Source organism: Arachis stenosperma, chromosome 5, assembly GCF_014773155.1.
Source record: "Arachis stenosperma cultivar V10309 chromosome 5, arast.V10309.gnm1.PFL2, whole genome shotgun sequence".
Taxonomy (NCBI): domain Eukaryota; kingdom Viridiplantae; phylum Streptophyta; class Magnoliopsida; order Fabales; family Fabaceae; genus Arachis; species Arachis stenosperma.
In genome coordinates, this window is record NC_080381.1 from 141137112 (window position 1) to 141159603 (window position 22492).

General features: G+C 32.1%; 4 protein-coding genes across 5 annotated transcripts; 2 read left to right on the forward strand and 2 right to left on the reverse strand.

The window, feature by feature from the left end:
- Nucleotides 1–89: 89 nt before the first annotated feature.
- On the forward strand, nucleotides 90–2508 carry LOC130982733 (uncharacterized). Of its 2 annotated transcripts, XM_057906809.1 has the most exons (5): nucleotides 90–666; nucleotides 830–998; nucleotides 1116–1342; nucleotides 1484–1706; nucleotides 2188–2508. In XM_057906809.1, the coding sequence occupies exons 3-5, from the start codon at nucleotides 1249–1251 to the stop codon at nucleotides 2210–2212; spliced, it is 342 nt and encodes a 113-aa protein (XP_057762792.1). In that variant the 5' UTR covers nucleotides 90–666; nucleotides 830–998; nucleotides 1116–1248; the 3' UTR covers nucleotides 2213–2508. The 2 variants fall into 2 exon arrangements, with proteins under 2 accessions (XP_057762792.1, XP_057762791.1); XM_057906808.1 differs by having other exon boundaries at nucleotides 90–998.
- Nucleotides 2509–3637: 1129 nt separating this feature from the next.
- Nucleotides 3638–5996, forward strand: LOC130982503 (protein SENSITIVE TO PROTON RHIZOTOXICITY 1-like). Its single transcript, XM_057906537.1, has 2 exons — nucleotides 3638–3791; nucleotides 4370–5996. The coding sequence occupies exon 2, from the start codon at nucleotides 4401–4403 to the stop codon at nucleotides 5907–5909; it is 1509 nt and encodes a 502-aa protein (XP_057762520.1). The 5' UTR covers nucleotides 3638–3791; nucleotides 4370–4400; the 3' UTR covers nucleotides 5910–5996.
- A 2361-nt stretch (nucleotides 5997–8357) lies between these two features.
- Nucleotides 8358–10109, reverse strand: LOC130982069 (GRAS family protein RAM1-like). Its single transcript, XM_057905921.1, has one exon. The coding sequence runs from the start codon at nucleotides 9833–9835 to the stop codon at nucleotides 8423–8425; it is 1413 nt and encodes a 470-aa protein (XP_057761904.1). The 5' UTR covers nucleotides 9836–10109; the 3' UTR covers nucleotides 8358–8422.
- Nucleotides 10110–16941: 6832 nt separating this feature from the next.
- Nucleotides 16942–18642, reverse strand: LOC130982097 (sucrose transport protein SUC8-like). The gene is made up of 3 exons (XM_057905953.1): nucleotides 17413–18642; nucleotides 17224–17331; nucleotides 16942–17121 (listed from the first exon to the last, which is right to left on the reverse strand). The coding sequence occupies exons 1-3, from the start codon at nucleotides 18640–18642 to the stop codon at nucleotides 16942–16944; spliced, it is 1518 nt and encodes a 505-aa protein (XP_057761936.1).
- Between the last annotated feature and the right edge of the window lie 3850 nt (nucleotides 18643–22492).

The following is a 22492-nucleotide window of genomic DNA, read 5'->3' on the forward strand; positions in this document are numbered from 1 at the left end:
AAAACGTCAAACGACGTCGTTTAAGAGGGCGGTTTAAAAAATAAATTCCGAAACGGTTTTTTCAACTATTCATCTAACGGTAAAAACATTGGGGAGAGAGTGGGAAGAAATGGTTACTACTACTATATGTTGTCTGTTCCGAACATGAGATCACCTGAAACAAGGTTGCTGGGTGGGTCTTACCTTGCTCAATCCTGTTTTTGGTGCAGCTGCAAATTCAATCCCACAGTTTCATTGTCAGTAGTATCACGTAAAATTCAGAAGCCTGCCACAGCACTAACTACCAAGAAAACGAAGCTTAATTCTTCAGACTCATTGAATCAAACAGTTGGTGGGCACAACAAGGAGAAGAAGAAAAGAGTGTTCTTTTTAGATGTTAATCTACTCTATTACGAAGGAAGCAACCCAGCTTGAACTCTTTTCTTCGATGGCTCTCTCTTTTCCTCTGACCCTGAATATAATTAGGATCAATTAGTATTATTTAGCATATCTGAATATTTATTATAGAATATTAGGTCTTTATTTTTTCGATTCTAACACCTATAAATACCCTTCTATATTATATTATTCAAGACAACTTGAATAGACAACTTGAATACACTCAATAATATACAAATCCTTTTTCCAGTCTCTTGTTTCTAACACCTGTCATTGCTGTAAGACTCGGTACCATTCTCTTTCTGCCTTATATTTTGGTTCTGCTGTTGCCCCATTGAATTGAATTGGTTGTGGTTTGTTTCAATATTTGTATATGATGTTAAAAGTACTTGAACAAAATTCGTTAATCCAATTGTGACAACCCTTTGAGATTTATCTCATGATTAAGCAGGTTGTTGATGGAGAAAGAGGTAGTGAGCATTGTAGACAGTTACTACCTTGTTATAAAGCACAGAGAACAAAGTTCATGAGACACTTATCATCTTCAGAGACTTTCAAAAGGATATGTTGGCAAGTCCTATCAAGTTATCAGCGATGTTTTTTGAAAATGCAATGTGCCTGTGAGTTTTTATTCTCATGAACAATATGCTTTGTGTCTATATATGCCTTAAGTGTTTCATTATTTACTTTACTTTGATTCAATCACATTATTCATTAGTCAAGATGAAAGCATGCAGATTATAAAAGTCGATGGCCGATGATGTTGTGGCGACACTTGCGGGACAAGTTCTCGATAAAGGATTTTGAGTGATGATAGCCTCCCCTGATAAGGATTTCAAGCAGCTCATCTCTGAAGATGTGTAAATAGTTATGGCATTGCCAGAGTTAAGAAGGTGGTCCTTCTACACTCTGAAGCACTATAAAGATCAGTATAATTGTGACCCCCAATCTGATCTGAGTCTTAGTGAGTACAACATACACCTAGCCATCGTTTGTATGTTTGACATATATATTCATTGACAATATGTGAAGTTCTTGTAACTGGTGATAAATCTTACTGTCATTATGTCTAATATTGTTATTAATGTGTGCTCTCGCTTTGTAGGATGTATTGTAGGTGATGAAGTAGATGGTGTTCCTGGTATCCAACACGTGGTCCCTAGTTTTGGTCGAAAGACTGCTGTGAAACTTGTTAAGAAGCATGCATCATTGGAAAATTTATTAAGTGCAGCTGCAATAAGGACTGTGGGCAAACCATATGCACAAGATGCCCTCACAAAGTATGCCGATTACTTAGGCCGAAACTATCAAGTTCTTGCCTTGAAAAGGTGCCACTGCTGTTTCCTTCTAAATCTTTTGTTCACATAGGAATGTTGCTTTCTTAGTTTGAATGATAAGGATAATTCATGCATATACATCCTCTCCTCCTATCTTCAAACATCCTCACTTTCATCCTTTTTGACGACCAAAGATCACGTTTTGTTACAGAGATGTAAATGTTCATCTTTTGGAAGAGTGGTTAGTTGACAAAACACAAACAATCATAAAATTGCACCATCCACCTTTTGAAATATTTGAAAAGAAGTAAAGAGTAACTCACAATAACCAACTCAACCGCTGAATCTTTGCAGATATGTGCTTCAGAATATCTACTTTCAGATTCATATTTTTTCTTACTCTGGGCCAAAGAATTGGTTTATAGTAGTATTAATACTATTCACTTTCGCGCTAGTAGATATAACATAATAAAATTACTGAGACATATATAAGATTTTATTAATAATTTAATGTGACACCTATGTTTTGCAGAAGAATTGACATGCCAAAAATTTAATGTTGCATAGTTAGAGGGACTCCAATCTATGCAAATGAGATCAAAGCTGTGTTAAGTTAGCAAAGGGCCAGCTAAACTTCAGTGGAGAAAGATTGAGTCACATTGTCTTGCACAAGATTGATCCATTACCACCATATCAATGAACAATATTCAAGTAATAGGGAAGAATTGGAGGCTATTATTTAGACAACACTAAACAGTAAACATGATTCATTGAAGAGTCAAGACATTTCAATTTTCAGTGGGTATTACATGTTTTTCAGTTTACTTTTTTTTTTTAATTTATATATAAAGGAATATGAATAGCCAATCATATAAGCTCGTAATATAATAGTTATGCATGGGAGACTATGCTTAGAAGAGGGGACAATCCAAAATAACTTAAAAGTCCTCTAAAGTAATAATACAAAGAAATATTTGGCTTTATAATTGCAATTTAGTAAATAATTTAATTTAACATGTATTCATTTTTCTAACGCTTAAAAAAAAAAGATTTAGATAAAATTAAAGTAAACCTTAATAATGGACAAAGGTAAACCCACTTGATTTTTGATTGTCCTTTCCATTAAATATAAGTAGATGAACTAATAAGGAAATATAGAAAAAAACGTGCAGAAGAATCTCTGCTCTTTCGGTGAAAATGTAAGAAAATCATCCAAGTTGTATGGGACAAACAAAGCAATGGATCTTTTAGGATATATTCACATTGGCCTTTAAAGATATTTTTCTTTAGATAAATTGGTTTTATATTTGTTTAATAAAATTATTAAAATATGTTTGATAAACAAATAAATTTTTAACAAACTCAATTTTAAGATTATTAGATTTCAAAAAATATCATTAGACAAATTAATCTTCTTATATAAAGATCAAAATTTATTAAATACTAAAATTTCTAATTTAAAATTATTTAAGTATATATTATTAACTGTCTATAAGTAAAAATCATCACATAAGATTGTGTAATCTATTTATATGTGATATTTTAACTTTCTTTAACACATCAATGTAATTTTCATTTTACTTTACTATTATAATAATAAAAAATAAGATATATTTTTATATATAAGTAAATCGTTATAGATCCGTACCAAAAAGAAAAAAGTCGTTATAGATTAAAATATCACATTATATAAAAGAGTAGATTAAAATAAAAAATGGACTCTTTCTATTTTTTTTAACACTTGAGAGAATAAAATGTAATTTTTCACATTTACTTTTATAAGTGAAATTAAAAACAAATATAAAAAAATAATAAAATATTAAATTAAATACTTGACACTATCTAATTTTTTTTTTATTAGAGAGATCCACTCCCATTAAAATACACCCAATCCATAAACGGATGTGATTGATGATGGATAAGTTGACCCACAAATAAAGGGTCATAATTGGGGGTTTGACTAAATGCAAACTTTGTTTTTTAGTTTACCATGTTTTTTTCCTCTCAATTTTGTTTTTGCTCTCTTTTATAGTTTTATTTATTTGTTTATCTTTAACTGGTTCTCTCTCTAAAATAGTAAAATAAAAAATGGAGCTTTCAGCTTAGAACTTAGAGCATCCATCGAGTTTTGAACCTGTAAGTGCTTTCATCCTTAGCCTGATTTTTATTTTTTATTTTTTTCTATGGATTTCTGCTACTATTTCCATGTTCTAAGCTTGTTCAGAAGCATGCCTTCTTTCTTTTGTTGGTTAAGTACCTTTACTGATTTTTTTCCTATGTATACTTTAATGGGTTCTCTCTGAATCGAGATTTTGTTTCTTGGAGAAAAATCTGATTTTGTGTTTATCTGAAGCCACTTTTACCGTATAAAAATATTGGGTACTTGTTGATCACTAGAATTGAAGAAGGGTGATCTTTTAGTCATTAATACTACTAGTACTTTCCTTTCTTTGAACTGATTACTGTTAGTACTTTCAATTTTCAATTGGTATGCAATTTTTGTAATCTTATGGACATTTATGTGGAATAGTAAATTTCTTAGGACTGGATAATGGAGATCATTCTATTTCTAACTTGTTTTTTATTGATCTTCCCTTTTAGTCATCCCAAACTTTACCTTAGACATAGGCTTGTAGCTTCTGGTTGGATCTTTGCTACTCAATCTAAAATATTTGATGCACTACTTCATCACTTCCTTTACATTTTATTTACAGGGATCTTGATTACAGAGATATATAGTTTAAAATGGATAGGAAAGAAAGCCTTTGTACTAACACCTGGACAGAGCCGTCTTCCTTAACTAATTGTGGAAATGGATTGCAGACAAACTTGTCCTCTGATCCTTCAATTTCAGATTATGGGAAAAGGGTAGAAGCACCTTTCAAAGATTTTAACCAACCCTCTCAAATGCAGTCTCTACTTTCCAAGAATGTCATTAAGATTGCTGATCAAGAAAACTGTCCACCAAGTGACTCATCTCAAACCAGTATACTCCAAAATTGGGATGCCAGTGTGATGTTAAATAATCTTTCCTTCTTGGAAAAAAAGGTTCATCAACTTCAGGAGTTAGTGTGCTTGATTGTTAGTAAAAATGGCCAAACTTTCGGACAGCCTAATGAACTGTTAACTCAGGAACAACAGCTCATTACTGCTGATCTTACATCAATTATTGTTCAGTTGATCTCTTCTGCAGGTAGTCTTCTCCCTTCTGCCAGACATACCCTTACAAGTACCAGTCCATTGGTTCAACAGCTTTGCCAGCTTCAGGGGATTATGGTTCCTTTTGCGTCCGGCTCAGGCCAAAGTAGTGTTCAACTACAAAATAATGGGGCAGATAAATTATCTGAGAGCTCACTGAAGAATGGTCTACCAAATAATTGTGATCTGGAGCAAAAGTACAATGTGGAAGAACATGAATTGAAGGATGAGGAAGATGCTGATGATGGAGAAAACCTCCTGCCTGGTTCCTATGAGATTTTACAATTAGAAAAAGAAGAAATCCTTGCCCCACATACACATTTCTGCACAATTTGTGGAAAGGGATTCAAGAGAGATGCAAATCTCCGAATGCACATGCGAGGCCATGGTGATGAGTACAAAACTGCAGCTGCTCTTGCAAAACCTCAGAAAGAATCTGAGTCACAACCTAAGCTTATCAAGAGGTATTCTTGCCCCTATGCTGGCTGCAAGCGTAACAAGGATCACAAAAAATTTCAACCTCTGAAGACAATATTGTGTGTCAAAAATCATTACAAAAGAACACACTGTGACAAGAATTACACTTGCAGCAGATGCCACATAAAGAAGTTTTCAGTGATGGCGGATCTTAAAACTCATGAAAAGCACTGTGGCAAGGATAAATGGCTGTGTTCATGTGGCACAACATTTTCAAGGAAGGACAAGCTTTTTGGACATATTGCTCTTTTCCAAGGCCATACACCAGCCATTCCCATGGAAGACAATAAAAGAACAACAGGCCTTCCAGACCAAGATAATAGCAAAGCAGAAGTTATGAGCTTCAGTTCTGGATTAAATCCTTCAACTGAAAATGGAGTTCAAAATGTCATGGATGTAAAAGGAAACATTGATGATCCTATTACTTGTTTCTCTCCATTGAACTTTGAAGCTAACTTTGGTGGCTTTAATGAATTCACTCAACCTCAATTTGATGATGGCTCGGAAGGTTCTTTCTCTTTTCTCATCCCTGGATCTTTCAAATCTGGAGAAGTATCAAGCTCTGATAATGTGGTTTGACTATTTGTACTATTGTTGGTTTAGTTAATATCTCTCTTTTGTACTTCATTGTGATAGGAATAAAATTTACTTGTGAAATAGCTTTAATTATCTTTGTACTTGCATTTTGTTGACAAAGATTTTTGTGAAGATCCTTTTCTTTGTTACAAAACATAAAGAATTTCATTAGCAGCAAGATCCTTTTCGAAGCAATGACACCGATGTGTTCAAACACTTCATTTCTTACCCTGTGCTTGGAAGATCAATTTTTCTAATGAGAAATTTGGAGGATAAAGAAATGTCTATACCATGAATTGATTTGTGATTAATAACAATAGATCTGTGATATGTACCTTAAAAACAAATAACTAAGATTGGTGTTTAAAAAAGTAAAATAAAATCGCAAGAACATTCGACTTGAATCGACTCATTTGAATTTGATTACCAAAACTACATAATTACTATAATATATGTAATATACAAAACTGTTGAGCAGCATTTCCTATACTGAGAATTGTGAAGCAGAATGAGCTTCAATCCCAAGACCAACAACCATATCCTGTTAATGTAAGCATTCACTAAAATAAAATTTTTGAATCAATCATAATAAGCATAAATGGATTATTTTCCTTATGTCTACTTACGATATGGTTGAGGTGCTTGTCAAATATTCGTCCATCATTACTGACATCAATGCCTTTTGCAGCAGAAACAGGATAGATGTTGGCACTAAACAGGCTCTCTGAATTTTGGGAACATTTAGTTTCTTCCAGAATACTCTTCTTTGCCAGATCATGCAGTCTAAGACTATTTGGGCTGAGAATGTTACAATTTAGTTGATAAAATTAACCGTATTAAAAATTATTTTAGATTTTAAATTTTTTTTTTGGTAATTTAGATTTTAAATTTTATTAGTTATGATATAGCAAAAAGAAACTAAATATTGCACAAATTTTTTTTATTATTCATGGCATTTTTCAGTCCAACGGATTAAGGATTAGTCGGTCGCAAAATTTTATTTGTATGTTTGTACTCTCTATTGATTTGAAACACATGTTGTCAAAGATAGCGCAGGACTCAGCTTCAGTGGATACACATTCTAAGAAATTGTTACTCTGAATGTTTTGTTTTTTAGGCAATCAGTGGATACCACATGGACAATCTTTAAAAGTAAATTTGTTTTGTTAACTTTTTTCTTAGTTAAACTCAAGTACTAAATTGAAAAAATACTTAGGTACACTTCAAAGCTATTTGGGAAATCGTTGAATCTGCATTACAATTTGAAACTATAAAAATTAGAATCAACAACAGCAACAACCGCAACTGAGAGTCTGAGACCCTTCTACTGAATTTTCGCCAAACTCCCCAACATTCTCAAGCTTCTCATTGTGGGCCCGTAACTGGATTGGGCCCAATATAAATTTTGGTAACCGAAACATGAAAAAAATATAAAAAAAATGCTCTATCATGGACCCAAACAAGAGATGTTTATGAAGTCTTACAATGATTTTTTAAACAAAAGATGAATTATATAATATATAATATAATAATGCTAATTCTAAAATATTTTATTTCACAGTGCATAATACAGTTGTTGTCTTGTTGAGATATGCTTGAAAATTTTCTAATACCATTATTTTCTATATTGCACATTTAAAAGCATAATCATGCTAGATAACCAATTATCCGGCCACTATTCTTTTATCTTCTTTGCAAAATAAATGAATAATGTGTTACATATATGTGCATAAGTATTGACCAATGCGGATCTGCTATTTATTTTTCCCAAAGGTTCCACGAAATTACAGTGATTCAAACCCACTTAATATAGTAACATAATTGGTAGCTAATGATATCCAATATCCATGGTATAAAACACATATGCACAAGTAGATGAGGTCAATTCTAAAGGCATCTTTGACTCTACTTGAAAGAAAATTCTTGTTTAACATTGGCAAACAAAAAGAATTAACTAGCCTTTTGCACGATCAAAATAATTAATTCTCATGTTACTATTTTTTTAAGAAATTTGATCCATTTCTTCTCTTATAACATCACATCATAGCTGCCCACTATTTAGTTTCATATCTTTTCTTGTCTTAGTATTTCATTTCTTTTGTCTTCATCCTCACATACCTTTTATTTTTCCTACGATTTAAAATTTGAATCAACCAAATTTTCATATCATCATGAACATATACATCACTACTTGCGATGTCTTTTCATTAGTATCTTATCATCAGTTATCACTAGTAAAACAACACCTAAATAGTTAGCTAGGAATCTTAATTTCTTTTTCAACTAAATATATGAAAAACAAAGAGAGAATTATTAGCTAGGGTTCTTCATAGTTCATACTAAAAGACACAACAATTATTTATTTATATTATATGTCCTTGATAATTACTTAGAAATGTAGATAAAAGTTAAAGTTGTTTACCAAAATGATGAACTATATATCGATATATTTAAGTTAGGATTAATTAAGGAAGTTAATTAGGACATAAGAAGATATATAGAATAGAATATTATGATTATGAAAGTGGTAATTGCCATGCGGACACAGTGAGAAGAAACCTATTCTGCCACCCCAAAGAAATGGCTCTACCCTGGTCCCTTTCAGAAATCCTGAAACCACCGCCGGCGCCGGCGGCATCATCATCAAATTGAAGTGGTGGAGAATAGTAATAATGAGTCCTCATCTTGAGAAGAAGCTTAGCTTGCATGAGAGATTTGGAGCTCATCTTCATGGCAACAAAACCATGATTCTCCATTCTGGCTTTCCACGCTTCCATCCTCTCATACTTGGGACAATCCACGCCGTCCATCTCCATGTCACAGTTCAGCATGCTCTTGATCTCTTTTCCGAGAAGCTTCTTCTCAATCCTCAACCTCTCTGCGCTCTCGAGCGGAAGACAATCATCAAGGGAATCAAACATGGCGGCAAAGTAATGCAATGACTCTGTGAACCGAGACAAGAACGTTCTAATGCTTCTGCTACCTTCTTGCTTCACCAACACCACAACCGAAGGCCTGAGAGACCGAACGAATCCCAATGTGTCAGAGAAATTCATCAACAAACTGCTGTTACTCGCACTGTTGAGGTATGAAACAAGGTTCACTGCAACACTCTCGTTCTTCTTCTTCCTCAGATTCGTGATCCTCGACCCTCTCAACAACCCTTGAAACTCAAACACAAGGTTACCGAAGCCTTTGGAGAAGCTCACCAATCTGGATTCCGTTTCTTGAAGCTCCTTCAGAGTGGTGCCGAATCCGGTGATCCTTAGAGAGATGCGGTTTCCGCTTGAAGCTTTCTCTGAGAGTGATTGGATTAGAGAAGGCCATTGGAATCCGTAGGAGACGTCAAAGTCAATGACATGGATTGAACGGTTGTTCCTGTCTTCTTCTTCTTCAAAGGCTTCTAAGATTGCTTGGTTTGCAGTGAAATGAGCGAATTGGTAGTAAGGTGAGACTCTATAGAGATCTGTGAATGCAAGAAACTCTTCTTCACATGTTGGCTCCTCCATGAGCATGTCATAGAATGGAGATTTCTTTGTGAGGAGCCTCGCGGCGAGGCCATCGGCGAAATACGCCACAACACGCTCAACTGAATCACCTGTTAGGGAAACTGCTTGGTACAGATCTGTGAGATTGTCAAGAGATGAAGCAATGTTGTTGCTGTCTTCGTCAATGGCGGTGGCCGTTGTGAGGAGCAAGTGGATGAGATTGTTGTTGTTGTTGGTGCCTGCTTTTCTTCTTTGGAGGTGGTGATGGTGGTTATGGTGATCTTGTCTTAGCATGTTTTCCCTGACTTGGAGGAGCCTCAAGATCTTGGCTTCATAGTTCTTCTTTTTTTTCTTCGTGATTTTGGTTTCCCTAGAAGAAGGAGTAGTAACTGAAAGGCTAAGGTTGAGGAACTCATAATCTTCCTCTGAGTAGTCTTCCATAATTAAAGTGTAAGAAAGAATACTACTCACTACTCACAAAAATTCCTTTCATGTTTCATCACATGCTCTATTTATAGGAAAAGTCTAGGGGACCAGCAGTTTTATTGAATTTTGGTCAGCATGTAACCAGCAGAGGAATGTGAGCCATTGGATGAAATTTCACACCAATCTCACACCATCAAATCATCATTGATGGTTAGTTGATGGCTAACAATTACAAAAATTGCTGGCCCCCTAGCATTGCTCCTATTTATATATAGAGAGAAGAAACCAAGGTAGAAATAAAGGTAGATATTTGCTACATGAGAGATTTTGTTTGCAATAATAAGACGGAGAGATTAACATGTGTATCTGTAGGGGGTATCTTGGAAAACACACACATTGAAGTTTTCATTATTATTATAAGGAAAATTTCAGGGAGTAACAACTTTATTAAATTCTGGTTAGTATATAATCAGGAAAAAAAATGAGTAATTTTATATTATTGAATGAAATTTTATATTATTAAAAATATTATTAATAGCTATAAATAACAAAAATTGTTATCCCTAACACTTCTTTTATTATAAAAAAAATTATAAGGAGACAATGAAATATTTGTATAATGTGTACAATAGAGGTTTAGAGAGTATTAGAGATATATCCATTAGTGTTACTTTTTCCTATTAACATAAACCTTTGAGATGAGTAATATCATGACATGGTATTAGAGTTTTAGATCTGAAAGGTCAAACAGTTTAATTTTTGGTGAACTCTAAAATCAACTTAAGCTTTTGAAATGAATGGTTTTATGACATGAGATGTTCATTATCCTTAATATCCAGATGATTATTCTGAATATTATGGATGATGTCCATTTTGTAACTCATATAACTCATTGTACATATTATATAAATAATTCTTTTATTATAATATTAAAATGATGATGAAGGGGAAGGGAAAGGTGGTGTTTTGGGGGGTATTACTTTCGTTGGTAGTTGAGATGGCTTGCAAAATGCCACATGCATTCGACAACAGACTGCAGTGTCAAATGGGGGAATCAAACGTACCGTCCTTAGCAATAATTATTTGTCTCTATACTACACTCTTTCTTTTAATTATATCTTCTTCATCTTCTATATATACTACTAGTATATTCTATTATATTCCTAATTTTCTCCACCACTTCCTTTAGAGCCTGCAACTTGCCATATTTTGGCCTATAACTATGGTAATCTCAAGTGAATACATACATTGAACTTGGCTAATTCATTTCAAAACGTACTAAATATACATAAGTCAATGCCATCCATGTTAAGTAATTAATATGATTAGACTTCTTTTTTTTTTTGGAAACGAAGAAACTAGCTAGGATCCCCTATTGTTCTCAAAGTGTTTGCTAATTGGCAGAATTGAATGCCTCTTACAAGGTTGTTGGCCTTGTTAGAATATATTCCCTCATTTACATAGGGATCCTCTGCAAGGATATATACATATTAATTCACCTTAATTCAAGCTATTAATTAACTAGTCATATCATATGCCACGACAAATGGGTACTCCCAAGTGTGAACTAGACTAGGATCATCCTTATTTTAATATTGTTAAATAATGCTTAATTGAGCTTGATCAATTCTAATTATTTTGGTGGTAAAACTTGGAATATGATTGTAGGGACAGAATTGGTTTTGATGTTTTCCTGAAAGCATCTCCCAATGTGAATATAGGCCGCCTTGATTGCATCACCAAACACCAATATAATATACATAAATTCATTCGTCCCTACCACTATCACACAACAATTCAATAATCTTTGGAAAACCAATTAAATCATCATCATCATCATCTGATTATTTGTTTTATCCATTACTACATTCATTGATTAAGGCATGTGGCATATAAATTCATCATAAGAATGGATTTGACAGAAAATACGATTAATCATATCCAATGATCTAATATAAGAATGTTTTAATTTCCTTATATGAAATTTCTTTTGGGAAATATAGATGTTACGTTGGAGTTGATGTTTGAAACAGTCGTCGTGAATATATAGCAGTGAATGAATAAGCATCTCATAACGTCACTTCAAACATGAAAAAAAGTACTAATTATATTAAACTCTTGGTTTGTCCTACTAATGGTGGACATATACATAATTAACTTGTTAAACTAAACTACTACAAGGACATAATTATAATATGCGTGCTCGACTTAATTATATTAAATAGGACACAATTATATGCTGCCTCATGCAATCTAAGCCTGACATATGGCTGCTTATGTATTATGTATATCTAGCTAGTAAAGTAACCTAAGGGAGCGAGAAAGCATCTACCAAAATATATAAATTAGGAATAAAGTACGATTTTAATCCCTAACGTAGAGGTCGAAAATTTATTTTGTTTTCGACCTTTTTTTTTGTTATAAAATGGTTTTAAAGATTTTAATTTGTTTTAAAATCATTATTCAGATGAAAATACCTCTCCCCTTCTTCCCCAAATCAACCAAAAACAAAGCTGAACCCAAAAATTAAAACAGAACAGAAACAAAAATAAAACAAAAGCAGAAGTAGAAACAACAACAATAAATTCAGAACTCAGAAAAATCATCATCACTTAAAATGTATCTAAATTATTTTGTCATTAATAAATTTTATTATTGACAAAATCATTTTTAATAAAAATATTCTTAAATTTTTTTAAAATATGACAAAAATACATATTTATGATCTAAAACGTTTTACTTTAATCGAAAAAAATGATATAGCAAACGAAACTTTTTATATGATAAGTGAGATTTTAATATTAATAATTAAGTCAGTTATTTTTCTTTTATGAATATAATAAGTCTCTAATCATAACTAGATATTTTTGAGATGTTTTTAAATTATTTATAAATATTTTTATTAATAAAAAATTAAAATATTTTTATCAATATTAAAATAATTTAAATGTATTTTCTGTGATTTATCCTAAAATGAGACCCATATATATTCTGCATGACTATGAAAACCTAAACCCAAAAGCAAGAAATCTCTTTCTGTCTTCTGTGGTCGATGAATGAAAATAAGGGTTAAAAGAAGGAGGAAAGAAAATAAGAAAAAGATATATTTATCGAGATACTACGTAATTCATTAAGTAGCTTAATTAGATATGATATATAATCTTAAAAAATATGATATTCAATAATTAAGTAGCTTAATATTATCTTTAGTCAATAAAATTTGTTATTTTTTTCAAGTATTTTTAGTTATTAATTTAATTAATTATAAGTCAAAGTATGGAAAAAATAAGTAGTGAATTATTTTAGAAAAAAGAACGGGAAAGACGGGAAAAGAAAGTGATGAGGGAAAGATAGAAAAAAGATGGGTTAGTGTCAGACATATCCACGTGAGGTCCCTATCCAATATCCCACACCAAACACAACATCCAAAATCATTTCCTTCATCTTAATTATTTCTCTCCATCTTCTTTTCCCCCTTTTTTTTTTTTTCTCTTTGCAACATTAATAATAATAATAATAATAATAATAATAATAATAATAATAATAATAATAATAATTACTTGAAGCTTACATATAGATGGAAAAGTATTAGCAAAAATTTAGACTAAAATTTCATATACATATATAAAACTGTGATGCTGAAATTTTATATGTATATATTTTTAATTAAAAATTAAAAATAATTTATCAACTAATTATAGTTCAAAGAAAAAAAAATTTTATCTTAAAAAACAACGAAGTCTTTAATAAAAAAAATATTCAATTTGATTTTTGAACTTTATTTTTATGGAACTGATTAATTTTTGTGCTAAAAAAAGTTAATGTTTTTTTTTTGTACAAAGACTAATCAATTAAAAAAAATTAAGAATCGGGATTGGTATTTTTTTAATAAAAAATCTCATAATCCTTTTTAAGTAATTTTCAGAGATCAAATTAGATATTTATTCTAATTCAAATTAAATAACATATAATCTCTTTATATTCATCTAAAATTTTTAAATTTGAGTTTCATTCCTAACTTAAAAAAACGAATGCAATTTATGATTGAGGGCCAGGGGGGAGTAGAGTAGAGTAGAATGGAAAAGACGATGATGAATGTGGGTGTCAGAGAATGCAACCCCACGTGAGGATTCTTTATTTCACTTCCTCCATCGTATCAAAGTGTGAAGAAAGAAGAACAAGAAGACTCTTCCAAAATTATTCACTTTGCGTGACCATACCCTTTGCGTGCTCTTCTCACAAAAAAATATGTGGACGGGGTGAACACTGAATACTCATATCTGATTCCACTTCCATCTCTTGTCTCTTCTATATTCCAATCATGTCACTCACTCCTTACATCCATTATTATCATATTCAAATCACTCTACTTTTTCCTTTCCTTCTCTTATTACTAACTTTTTTTCTTTATATATTATTCCACTCCTAATTTAATCATTATAATAATATAGTAGCAATGCAATCATGATTCCTTTTGCGATAATATATATAAACATAATAGATTTGATCTTTGTATTTAGTGTGTGGAAGATTTGATCCGTGTCTTGCTTTTTCAAGTCTACAAAATCTGTTTAGGTGAATAAAATAAACGCGTGTGCAACCAGCGAGCTCTTCAAAAACAAGCTTTTATATATCGTTAATAATAATATCCAATAATTTTAAAAAGTATATATCTGTGCGTGTGTTATAACATTTTGCAACAAACAGTGAACGAAATAAAATCTTGTGGCCTTGCACCTCCACATGACACGATCCGTGAAATCTTGGCTATGTTTTTTTTATTTATTTCTTGTGTGGAGTAAATACCTTTAATTAATTTATTTTTATACGTAATTGGGACATGAGCACCTAGACGTTACTTTGTCTGCACCCTATATATATAAGAAACAACTATTTAATTTATATACTATTTTAATTTGAATTGAGCATAATAATAGCTGTTATTATTTTCATTAAGCATATCATTATGTGGCAGCTTTTTGGGGGTAATCATCATGAACTGTACCTATATTTATAGGGAACGGGGATCTTCCTGGTTTTAGGATTCCTGCCATTAGCTTTCTAAACAGTTGGTACTATATTCTAATTAATCAATAAATAAAAAACATACATTACTTTGTATGTTCCATCATTAGAGAAGTATATATATGCTAGCTACAGCAATGACTGCAATATAATATTTGGAAAAAAAATTTAAATTTATCTAAAATATCATTGTTTTAATTATTTTAACAATTAATTTTAATTAATATATATTATATATTTTTTATAATTAAAATCAACAATTAAAATTATTAAAATATCGATATTATATTTAAAAAATTTTCATAATTTGATCTGTGTCAATAACTTTATCTATTTTCTATATTTAACTATTAAATGAAATTTAGACATAAGAGTATATTAATAGACAGGATGTGAATCAATAGATATAAAATCTCACACATTATATATATGAAGCATTTTTCTTAATTAAGAAAGATAATGAAAAAACTTTGTATCCGTACGTTGCAACGTCAAATTAAGTATTAATCAAACAGGGGGTGCCAATATAATATATTATTATAAGCCTTGTATAGATAAACCTTTCATACTAGATACACGGGGCTGAGAAAACAAAGTGACATATATAAATCAAACATTTATGCTTTGTTTTTCTTAGTAATTTGTTGAATATTCTTGTTCCTCTTAATGTTTTGAAGAAACTTCTATTCCTTCACAATATTTTATTATTATTTTGGACATAATATTTGTCTTTCTCCAATTTGATTCCCTATATCAAATACTAATCTTATCTGCAGAATCAAAGCATAAATTCAAGATAAAATGCCTCTCAGAACTATCTTCAAACTAAAAATAGTTAATTTTATGAGTGATATTTATTTTATTCTCCCCCTTCCGTTATGATCATATTCTGCATAGCAAAATGTTACAAATTTAGTTTATAAGATCAACTGTATTAAAATATTTTTAGATTTTAAATTTTATTAGCCATATATAACACAAATAAATTAAATATCGCAAAATTTTATTTGTATGTTAGTACTTTTTTTTTTTGTTTTCCACGGTATCCTCCAACCCGACAGGTCAAGGACTAATCCGCTGCGGTACTGAACTCCAATTAAGGGTTTGCCGCTGGCCAATGAGTTACTGCATGCACAAGGCGGGATTCAAACCCCCGACACTTGCTTAAGCGGACTAGTGAGCTAACTACTAGACTAACCCAATTTGGTTTGTATGTTAGTACTTAGTAGTTAGTACTCTCTATTGACGGATGGTTGATTTTTTTTTTTTTTTGGGTTTTGAGAGAAAAATGTAGGATGTATTAGTCTTTTTAAGTGGGCCATGGAGGTACATGATCGAATCCAGGAAAGCCATGTACCATATTTTTGCCCTATAAAAAGCCCATTTATTATTATTCGTGCTCTAAAGAAAGCCCATGTACCTAACTCATGTTTCCACTATGGGTTTAAACTCGTTTTGTTCTTTTAGTGGATACATATTTTACCATTACACTTATACACTAGATGCAGGACTAAAATAAAATAATCAAATACAGTCTTTTGAAGCCTAAGCCTCCAGCTTCTTTTGGTAAACAAATAGTCTTGAACAGGACTATAATATTAAATACTGAAACTCTCTGCCTATGAGTCTCGGTCATTATTTGCTAGGTAATTCTATTGGGGTCTCTTGGCCCCAAAGAACCACTAGAATGTAGTTTCCTTTGTTTTGGGCCTTTGAACCCTTTCTAAACCGAAAAAAAAAATAAAATAAAATAAACAAAAATAAAATTTATGTACACTAAATGAGACTTGTTCACGTCTAATTTCTATAAAAATATTTTTTACCACATGAAAAAAAGTTGCATCAAATTTAAAAAATAAAAATAAAAACAATAAAACTGGACCTTTTTGTTTTTAAAAATATTATTTTTACATCAAAAATAATCACTAAAATCGATAGTGATACATATTTTGATATACATAAAAACAAAATGGATAACACTCACATAATCATCTTAGTATGAACGTTCTGTACTTTATGATGAACGTTCTGTATCTTATGCAAAGTGTTATACAAAAAATAGGGTCCCTTATAATGAATTTCCTACTATATTACGATCAGTGTCCACCACCAACGACCATAGAAGCTTTGGCCGCATCAGATTTCTTTATGGACGGAAGCATGACAATTGCCATTGCACCACTCACAGCAGCCGCTATCGCACCCATCACAAATGCAGGCAAGTTTCCACCGCCAAACCAAGCATCCACTTGTCCACTCACCGTTGACACTATCATCTACATACACATTTTATATAATATAAATTTGAGTCAATACATACCTTATTAAATTAATTCCATAACCCCAATTAATTAAATTAAAATAATGCATATACAAACCTGTGGGATCACAATGGCAAGATTGAGAACCCCAAGAGACAAGCCTTGGCCTGCTCCACTGGTGGCTGAGTAGACTGATGCTAGAGCGAACGGAACGCTGAAATTTATCTGAAAACAAAAACAGACCACCGCATAAGCAAAAAGGAAGTTGCGAAATTAATGAAAGGAGAAAGTAGGATCGATGATTACCGCAAGTGGAATACCAATGACGGCGAAGAATGTCATGGCACCAACCCTTACGCCGGTAGCTGGAGGAACATAATGGCCGGCACGATGGCGGTCAAACTCAGAGACCTTGGTGATGTAAATAGTAGAAAGCAAACCACCGGAAAGGATGAAGTTAACAATACCCCAAAGGTTCTTTGCTCCACCCATGATTTTGCTAGCCGGTTCAACTCCCAATGACATAACTGCCAAAACGATGGCGTTTATCATCAAACCCAACGATCCAGCGCGGACACCCTTGTCGTAGGCCTCGTCACCCACATTACCTCCGTACACCTCCTTTCCCATCCAGTCGGTGTTGAACAAGAAGAATGGGAACCAACCGATCCAGTTGATGGCTGTTACAAGCATCAAGATCCACATTGGCTTCTTCAGCTCCTTCAACGCCCCAACGATTTCTCCAAAGCATCCTGCCGAACGAGAAGAGTCCTCAGTGCCTTCAATGTCCTCATTTTTCTTGGCCTCTGAGAGGGGAACGTCTTCAACGAAGAACATGGCGAGGCCGGTCAGGGTAAGGAGGAGAAGGATGGAGATGAAGAAGCAGCTCTTGAGGTTAGCGCAGAACTTTTCACATGCCTCCGTGTTCGAGAACGGAAAAGCTTTGTGTAGGTTTTCATATGAACCTGCCGCGTAGCCGAGGATGTTACCTATCGCCATGAAGAAGGAGAAGAAGGCATTGGCCATTCGGATCTTGCCTTCGTCTCCGGCAGACAGGTCGCCTAAGAAGGCGCGGCAAGGCCCTTGTAGCATGTTGTTGGCCACATCTAGCACCCAAAAACCGATGACGAATAAGGCAACAGCTCGAGGGCGGGTTTTCTTCGTAATGTCGTCGCCGAAGGAGTGACCGAGGTCAGCAGCGTATCCGATGAGGAAGACGGCGATGATGACAGACAGGGCTCCAGTGATGATAAAAGGTTTACGGCGACCGAGTCTTGAGTTGCAACGATCACTGTAGTATCCCACAATGGGCTGGACTACCATCCCGGAGATGGGCCCACACAGCCAAATGAAGGAGGCCCACACGTGTGGGACCCCCAACAGTTGGACGTATGGTGTGAGGAGGGAGAGTTGTAGGGCCCACCCAAACTGAATGCCAGCTGCAACGGATGCAACTGAAATAATCTTCAAAATGGGTGTGATATTCGTCGTTGTAGCTGTCTCTAGCTGAAGTGAGCTCTTTGTTGGGGACTCCATTTTAGAAAGACGTCCCTTGTTTTGCCTTCGTTTCTTGGTTTTCTTTTGAAGCGAAAAATGGATTAATTAGTTTAAAATTAAATCAAAGGAGGATTCGGAGATGTTGCTTAGCTTATTGAGAACGAATGAGAAGTGCTTTAATTTATAGTTTATGCATGCATGGATAACTCCAAGCACATCTCAAAGTCATGGTTGTTAACCGCTTATCCAGGATAGCGTAATGATTATCTTAATTCTTAATATGGTAACACTTATGCCACGTTTTTCAATGCCTAGCCTTGAACTAGTCTGGCCATGTCTTCCTCATCAATCATATATGACCCGAAATCGGAGCAATACTGAATTGTTCATATTCCATTTTTGGATAATAAAGAAACTTTGTATCCGTTCGTTGCAACGTCAAATTAATTATTAATCAAACTTTTATAGAGATAAACATTCCGCTAGATTCACGGGGATGAGAAAACAAAGTGCATACATAAATCAAACTTTTATGCTTTCTTTGTCTTAGTAGTTTCTTCACTTTGTTGAATATTCTTGTTTCTCTTAATGTTTTTAAGAAACTTTTATTCCTTCCCAATATTTTATTATTATTTTAAATATCATATTTGTCTTATTCCGACTTTATTCCTTATATCAAATACGTCATTTGTCTTATCAAAATCTTTTCTATAAAATTAAAGCATAAATTAAGATAGATCGTGTAACGGAATTATCTTCAAATTTAAAATGGTTAATTTTGTAAATAATATTTATTTTATTTTTTCTTTTTTATTATGATCATATTCCATATAACAAAATATTATGATTATAGATTTTTTACTCCTATTTTTATGTGAGAGTAAGGTTAACCCACATAAAAATATTTATAAATTAAATTCTATTTTTTTATTTTGAAAAAACCAATAATTAAAATTTGCTTCTGTGTTTCTTAATTTTTACACATTTTCTTTCTCTTTTAATAAAAATTTCAAAGAGATGAGTCAGCTGCCTTTGTTAGAATTTTTTCAACTAATGTTTATATTTTTTCCCATTCCTACAGCTACTACCGTCATGTCGCTACTTGCACTCAGTACTGCTACCACTCCTTCTACCACTTTTGCACCACACTTTTCAGTTTTTCTGTGTTGTTGTGCTTCGTTTCTATCCCTGCATACTACTTAAGTTCTATTTTACTTTTAGTTTTATTGCTTTTTTTATGGCAATCTTCGGAGTTAGTAGTGAGAAAGAAGAACAAAGCGACAAAATGTAAAAAGAGAAGGGAGAATGAGCAATGCGAAATAGGATTGTCTCATATAGAGGAAGGGTGAAAAATGAATGATAAATCCTAGTTGAAACAACTGATTCATCTCTTTGAATTTTGATAAAGAGAAGGAGAACGTGTAAAAAGTAAAAAAGAGAGAGGCAAATTTTAATTATTAGTTTTTTTTTAAACAAAAAAATGGAGTTCTATTTGTAAATATTTTTATGGTGGTTAAGGATACTTTCACATAAAAGTGTGAGTAACAAATCCGTGGCCAAATATTACAATTTAGTTAAGGTTTAATTACTTTGTATGTCTCTATAGTTTTACAAAATTTTCAATTAGATTCCTATATTTTTTTTGCTTTTAATTGGGTCCCTGTATCAACTTTTTTTTTCAATAAGGTCCCTGTTGATAGTAATTGACTTAATTTTATAGAGATCTAACTAAAAAAAATTAGTGCAGGGATCTAAATAAAAAAAAGTGTAAAGACCCAATTAAAAAAAAATTTGGTACAAAAACTTAATTAAAAGAAAAAAATACAGAAACCTAATTAAAAATTTCGTAAAACTATAAAAACCAATAAAATAATTAAACCGTTAGTTAATAAGATCAACTGTACTAAAATGATTTTAAATTTTAAATTTTATTAGTGATGATATAACACAAAAAAAATTAAATATCACAACAAAATTTTAGTTGTCCACTATATTTCTTAACTAAGAAATCAAAGAATTCATCGGAAAATTGCATTTGTATGTTTGTACTCTCTATTGACAATTGCTTGATATTTACAAAAAGAGTAGAAGATTCTAGCCTTTTTTTAACGGGCCATGGAGTTAGAAGATTATATGCAGCACCTTGTTTTTTCTCTAAAGAATGCCCATTTATTATTATTCGCTCTCCAAAGAAAGCCCATATACCTAACTCATGTTTCTACTGTGGGCTTATTATACCCTGCTTTTCTTTTAGTGGATACATATATAATTTCATAATTTACCATGAACACCGGATGCAGGACCAAAATAAAATAAACAAAAATAAAATTCATGTACACTGAATGAGACTTGTTCGCATCTAATTTCCCTCTCAAACGCCCGTGCCCCTAATTTGGATTAAAAAAAGAAAAAGCAAAAGGAAAAGATGAGGACGAGAACATCCTAAAAATATTTACTATCACATGCAGAAAAGTTGCCGAGCTTAATGACCACAAGTCTGCAGCATCAAACTTCAATACATCTACATGAAAAAAAAAATTAAAGGTTCTTCTTACAAGATATGGAATTATATCTTAAAACAAAAATGTAAATTTTCTAGCTGCAATTAGAAAAACTAAGATGTGATTCTACAGTGGTTACATATAAAGATAAGATTATGATTTATGACTACCCTTCCTGTGTTAACTCACGTAAATGCGGATTTTCAATCATATAAAATAAAATACTATGTATATTTTTGTAGGAACAATAATGAAAGCAAAAGTAAGGGGTCAGCATGGAACAAGATACTCATGATTCTCTTTAATATGTACTTGTGTTGTATGAATAAAGTTCAACCATATGTAGAACAAGCCAGAGAGATATAGATATATATACAATGGCAGATAAGAGGCAAAGAACTCACACAACATGTGAATGCTAATAAAATTAGATGGATTAATGCTATATGTGCTATCTTTTGTATATATTTCTTTTTTATATTTTTATTTTTAATATTAAAAGTAATTAATAAGAAGTGATTTTTTTTTAAATATACTTTGAAGATATACTATACAAGGAAGGTATATATATACAAAGAATAATACTATTTCTCAGTTAATGGGCTTCAATCCGTGAGATAATTGATAATCACTTTTGAAACATGATTATGGATAAAAATGAAATCCAGAAAATTAAATAATAAAATCAGGGAGAATAAAATTCCGAAATGTTAGATATACAAAAGAGAGTCAAACTAGCATATATTAGTCAGCTAAGCATGGCACTAAAATGCATGTAAAAGGGGAAAAAAAAAGCATGGTGCTGAAAAATGAAAATAATTATTCTTATAATTATCTCTGAAGTCACTTCACAATTGATGATCCCTCTTCAACAGATTTGAATTTTTTAAATTTTAAATTTTATTTTAGAAAATAAAGTATAATCTCTTATTATTTATTTTATAGATAAGACACTGATACTAAAAAAAAAATTAAAAAAAATTAATTAAAAATAAAAAATAACATTTTACTCATTAAAATAAAAATTTAAAATTTAAAATATCTCAATTCCCCTTAAACTGAGTTTTCACTAATTCGATCCTACTTATAATTATAAAATGCTAAATTAACAGTCACCATACCTACCCGATCCAATATTTAGCCACAGTGAATATTGGATAATTATATAGCGATAGTCATAACTGCCCTTGTAACTTGTAACTTGTAACTGAATTACTATTGTAGACCTCAGTAATTACGTGACAGGACTCCAAAAATTTTAATATAAATTTATTGACTGGCATGCGCTTTAATCTACTATATACACATTTTTTTTGGCGATTTTTTTTTTGGTGACTTACTATTTAGTATTTACACATATAGTAAGTTATTACTTGTTAGCTAATAAA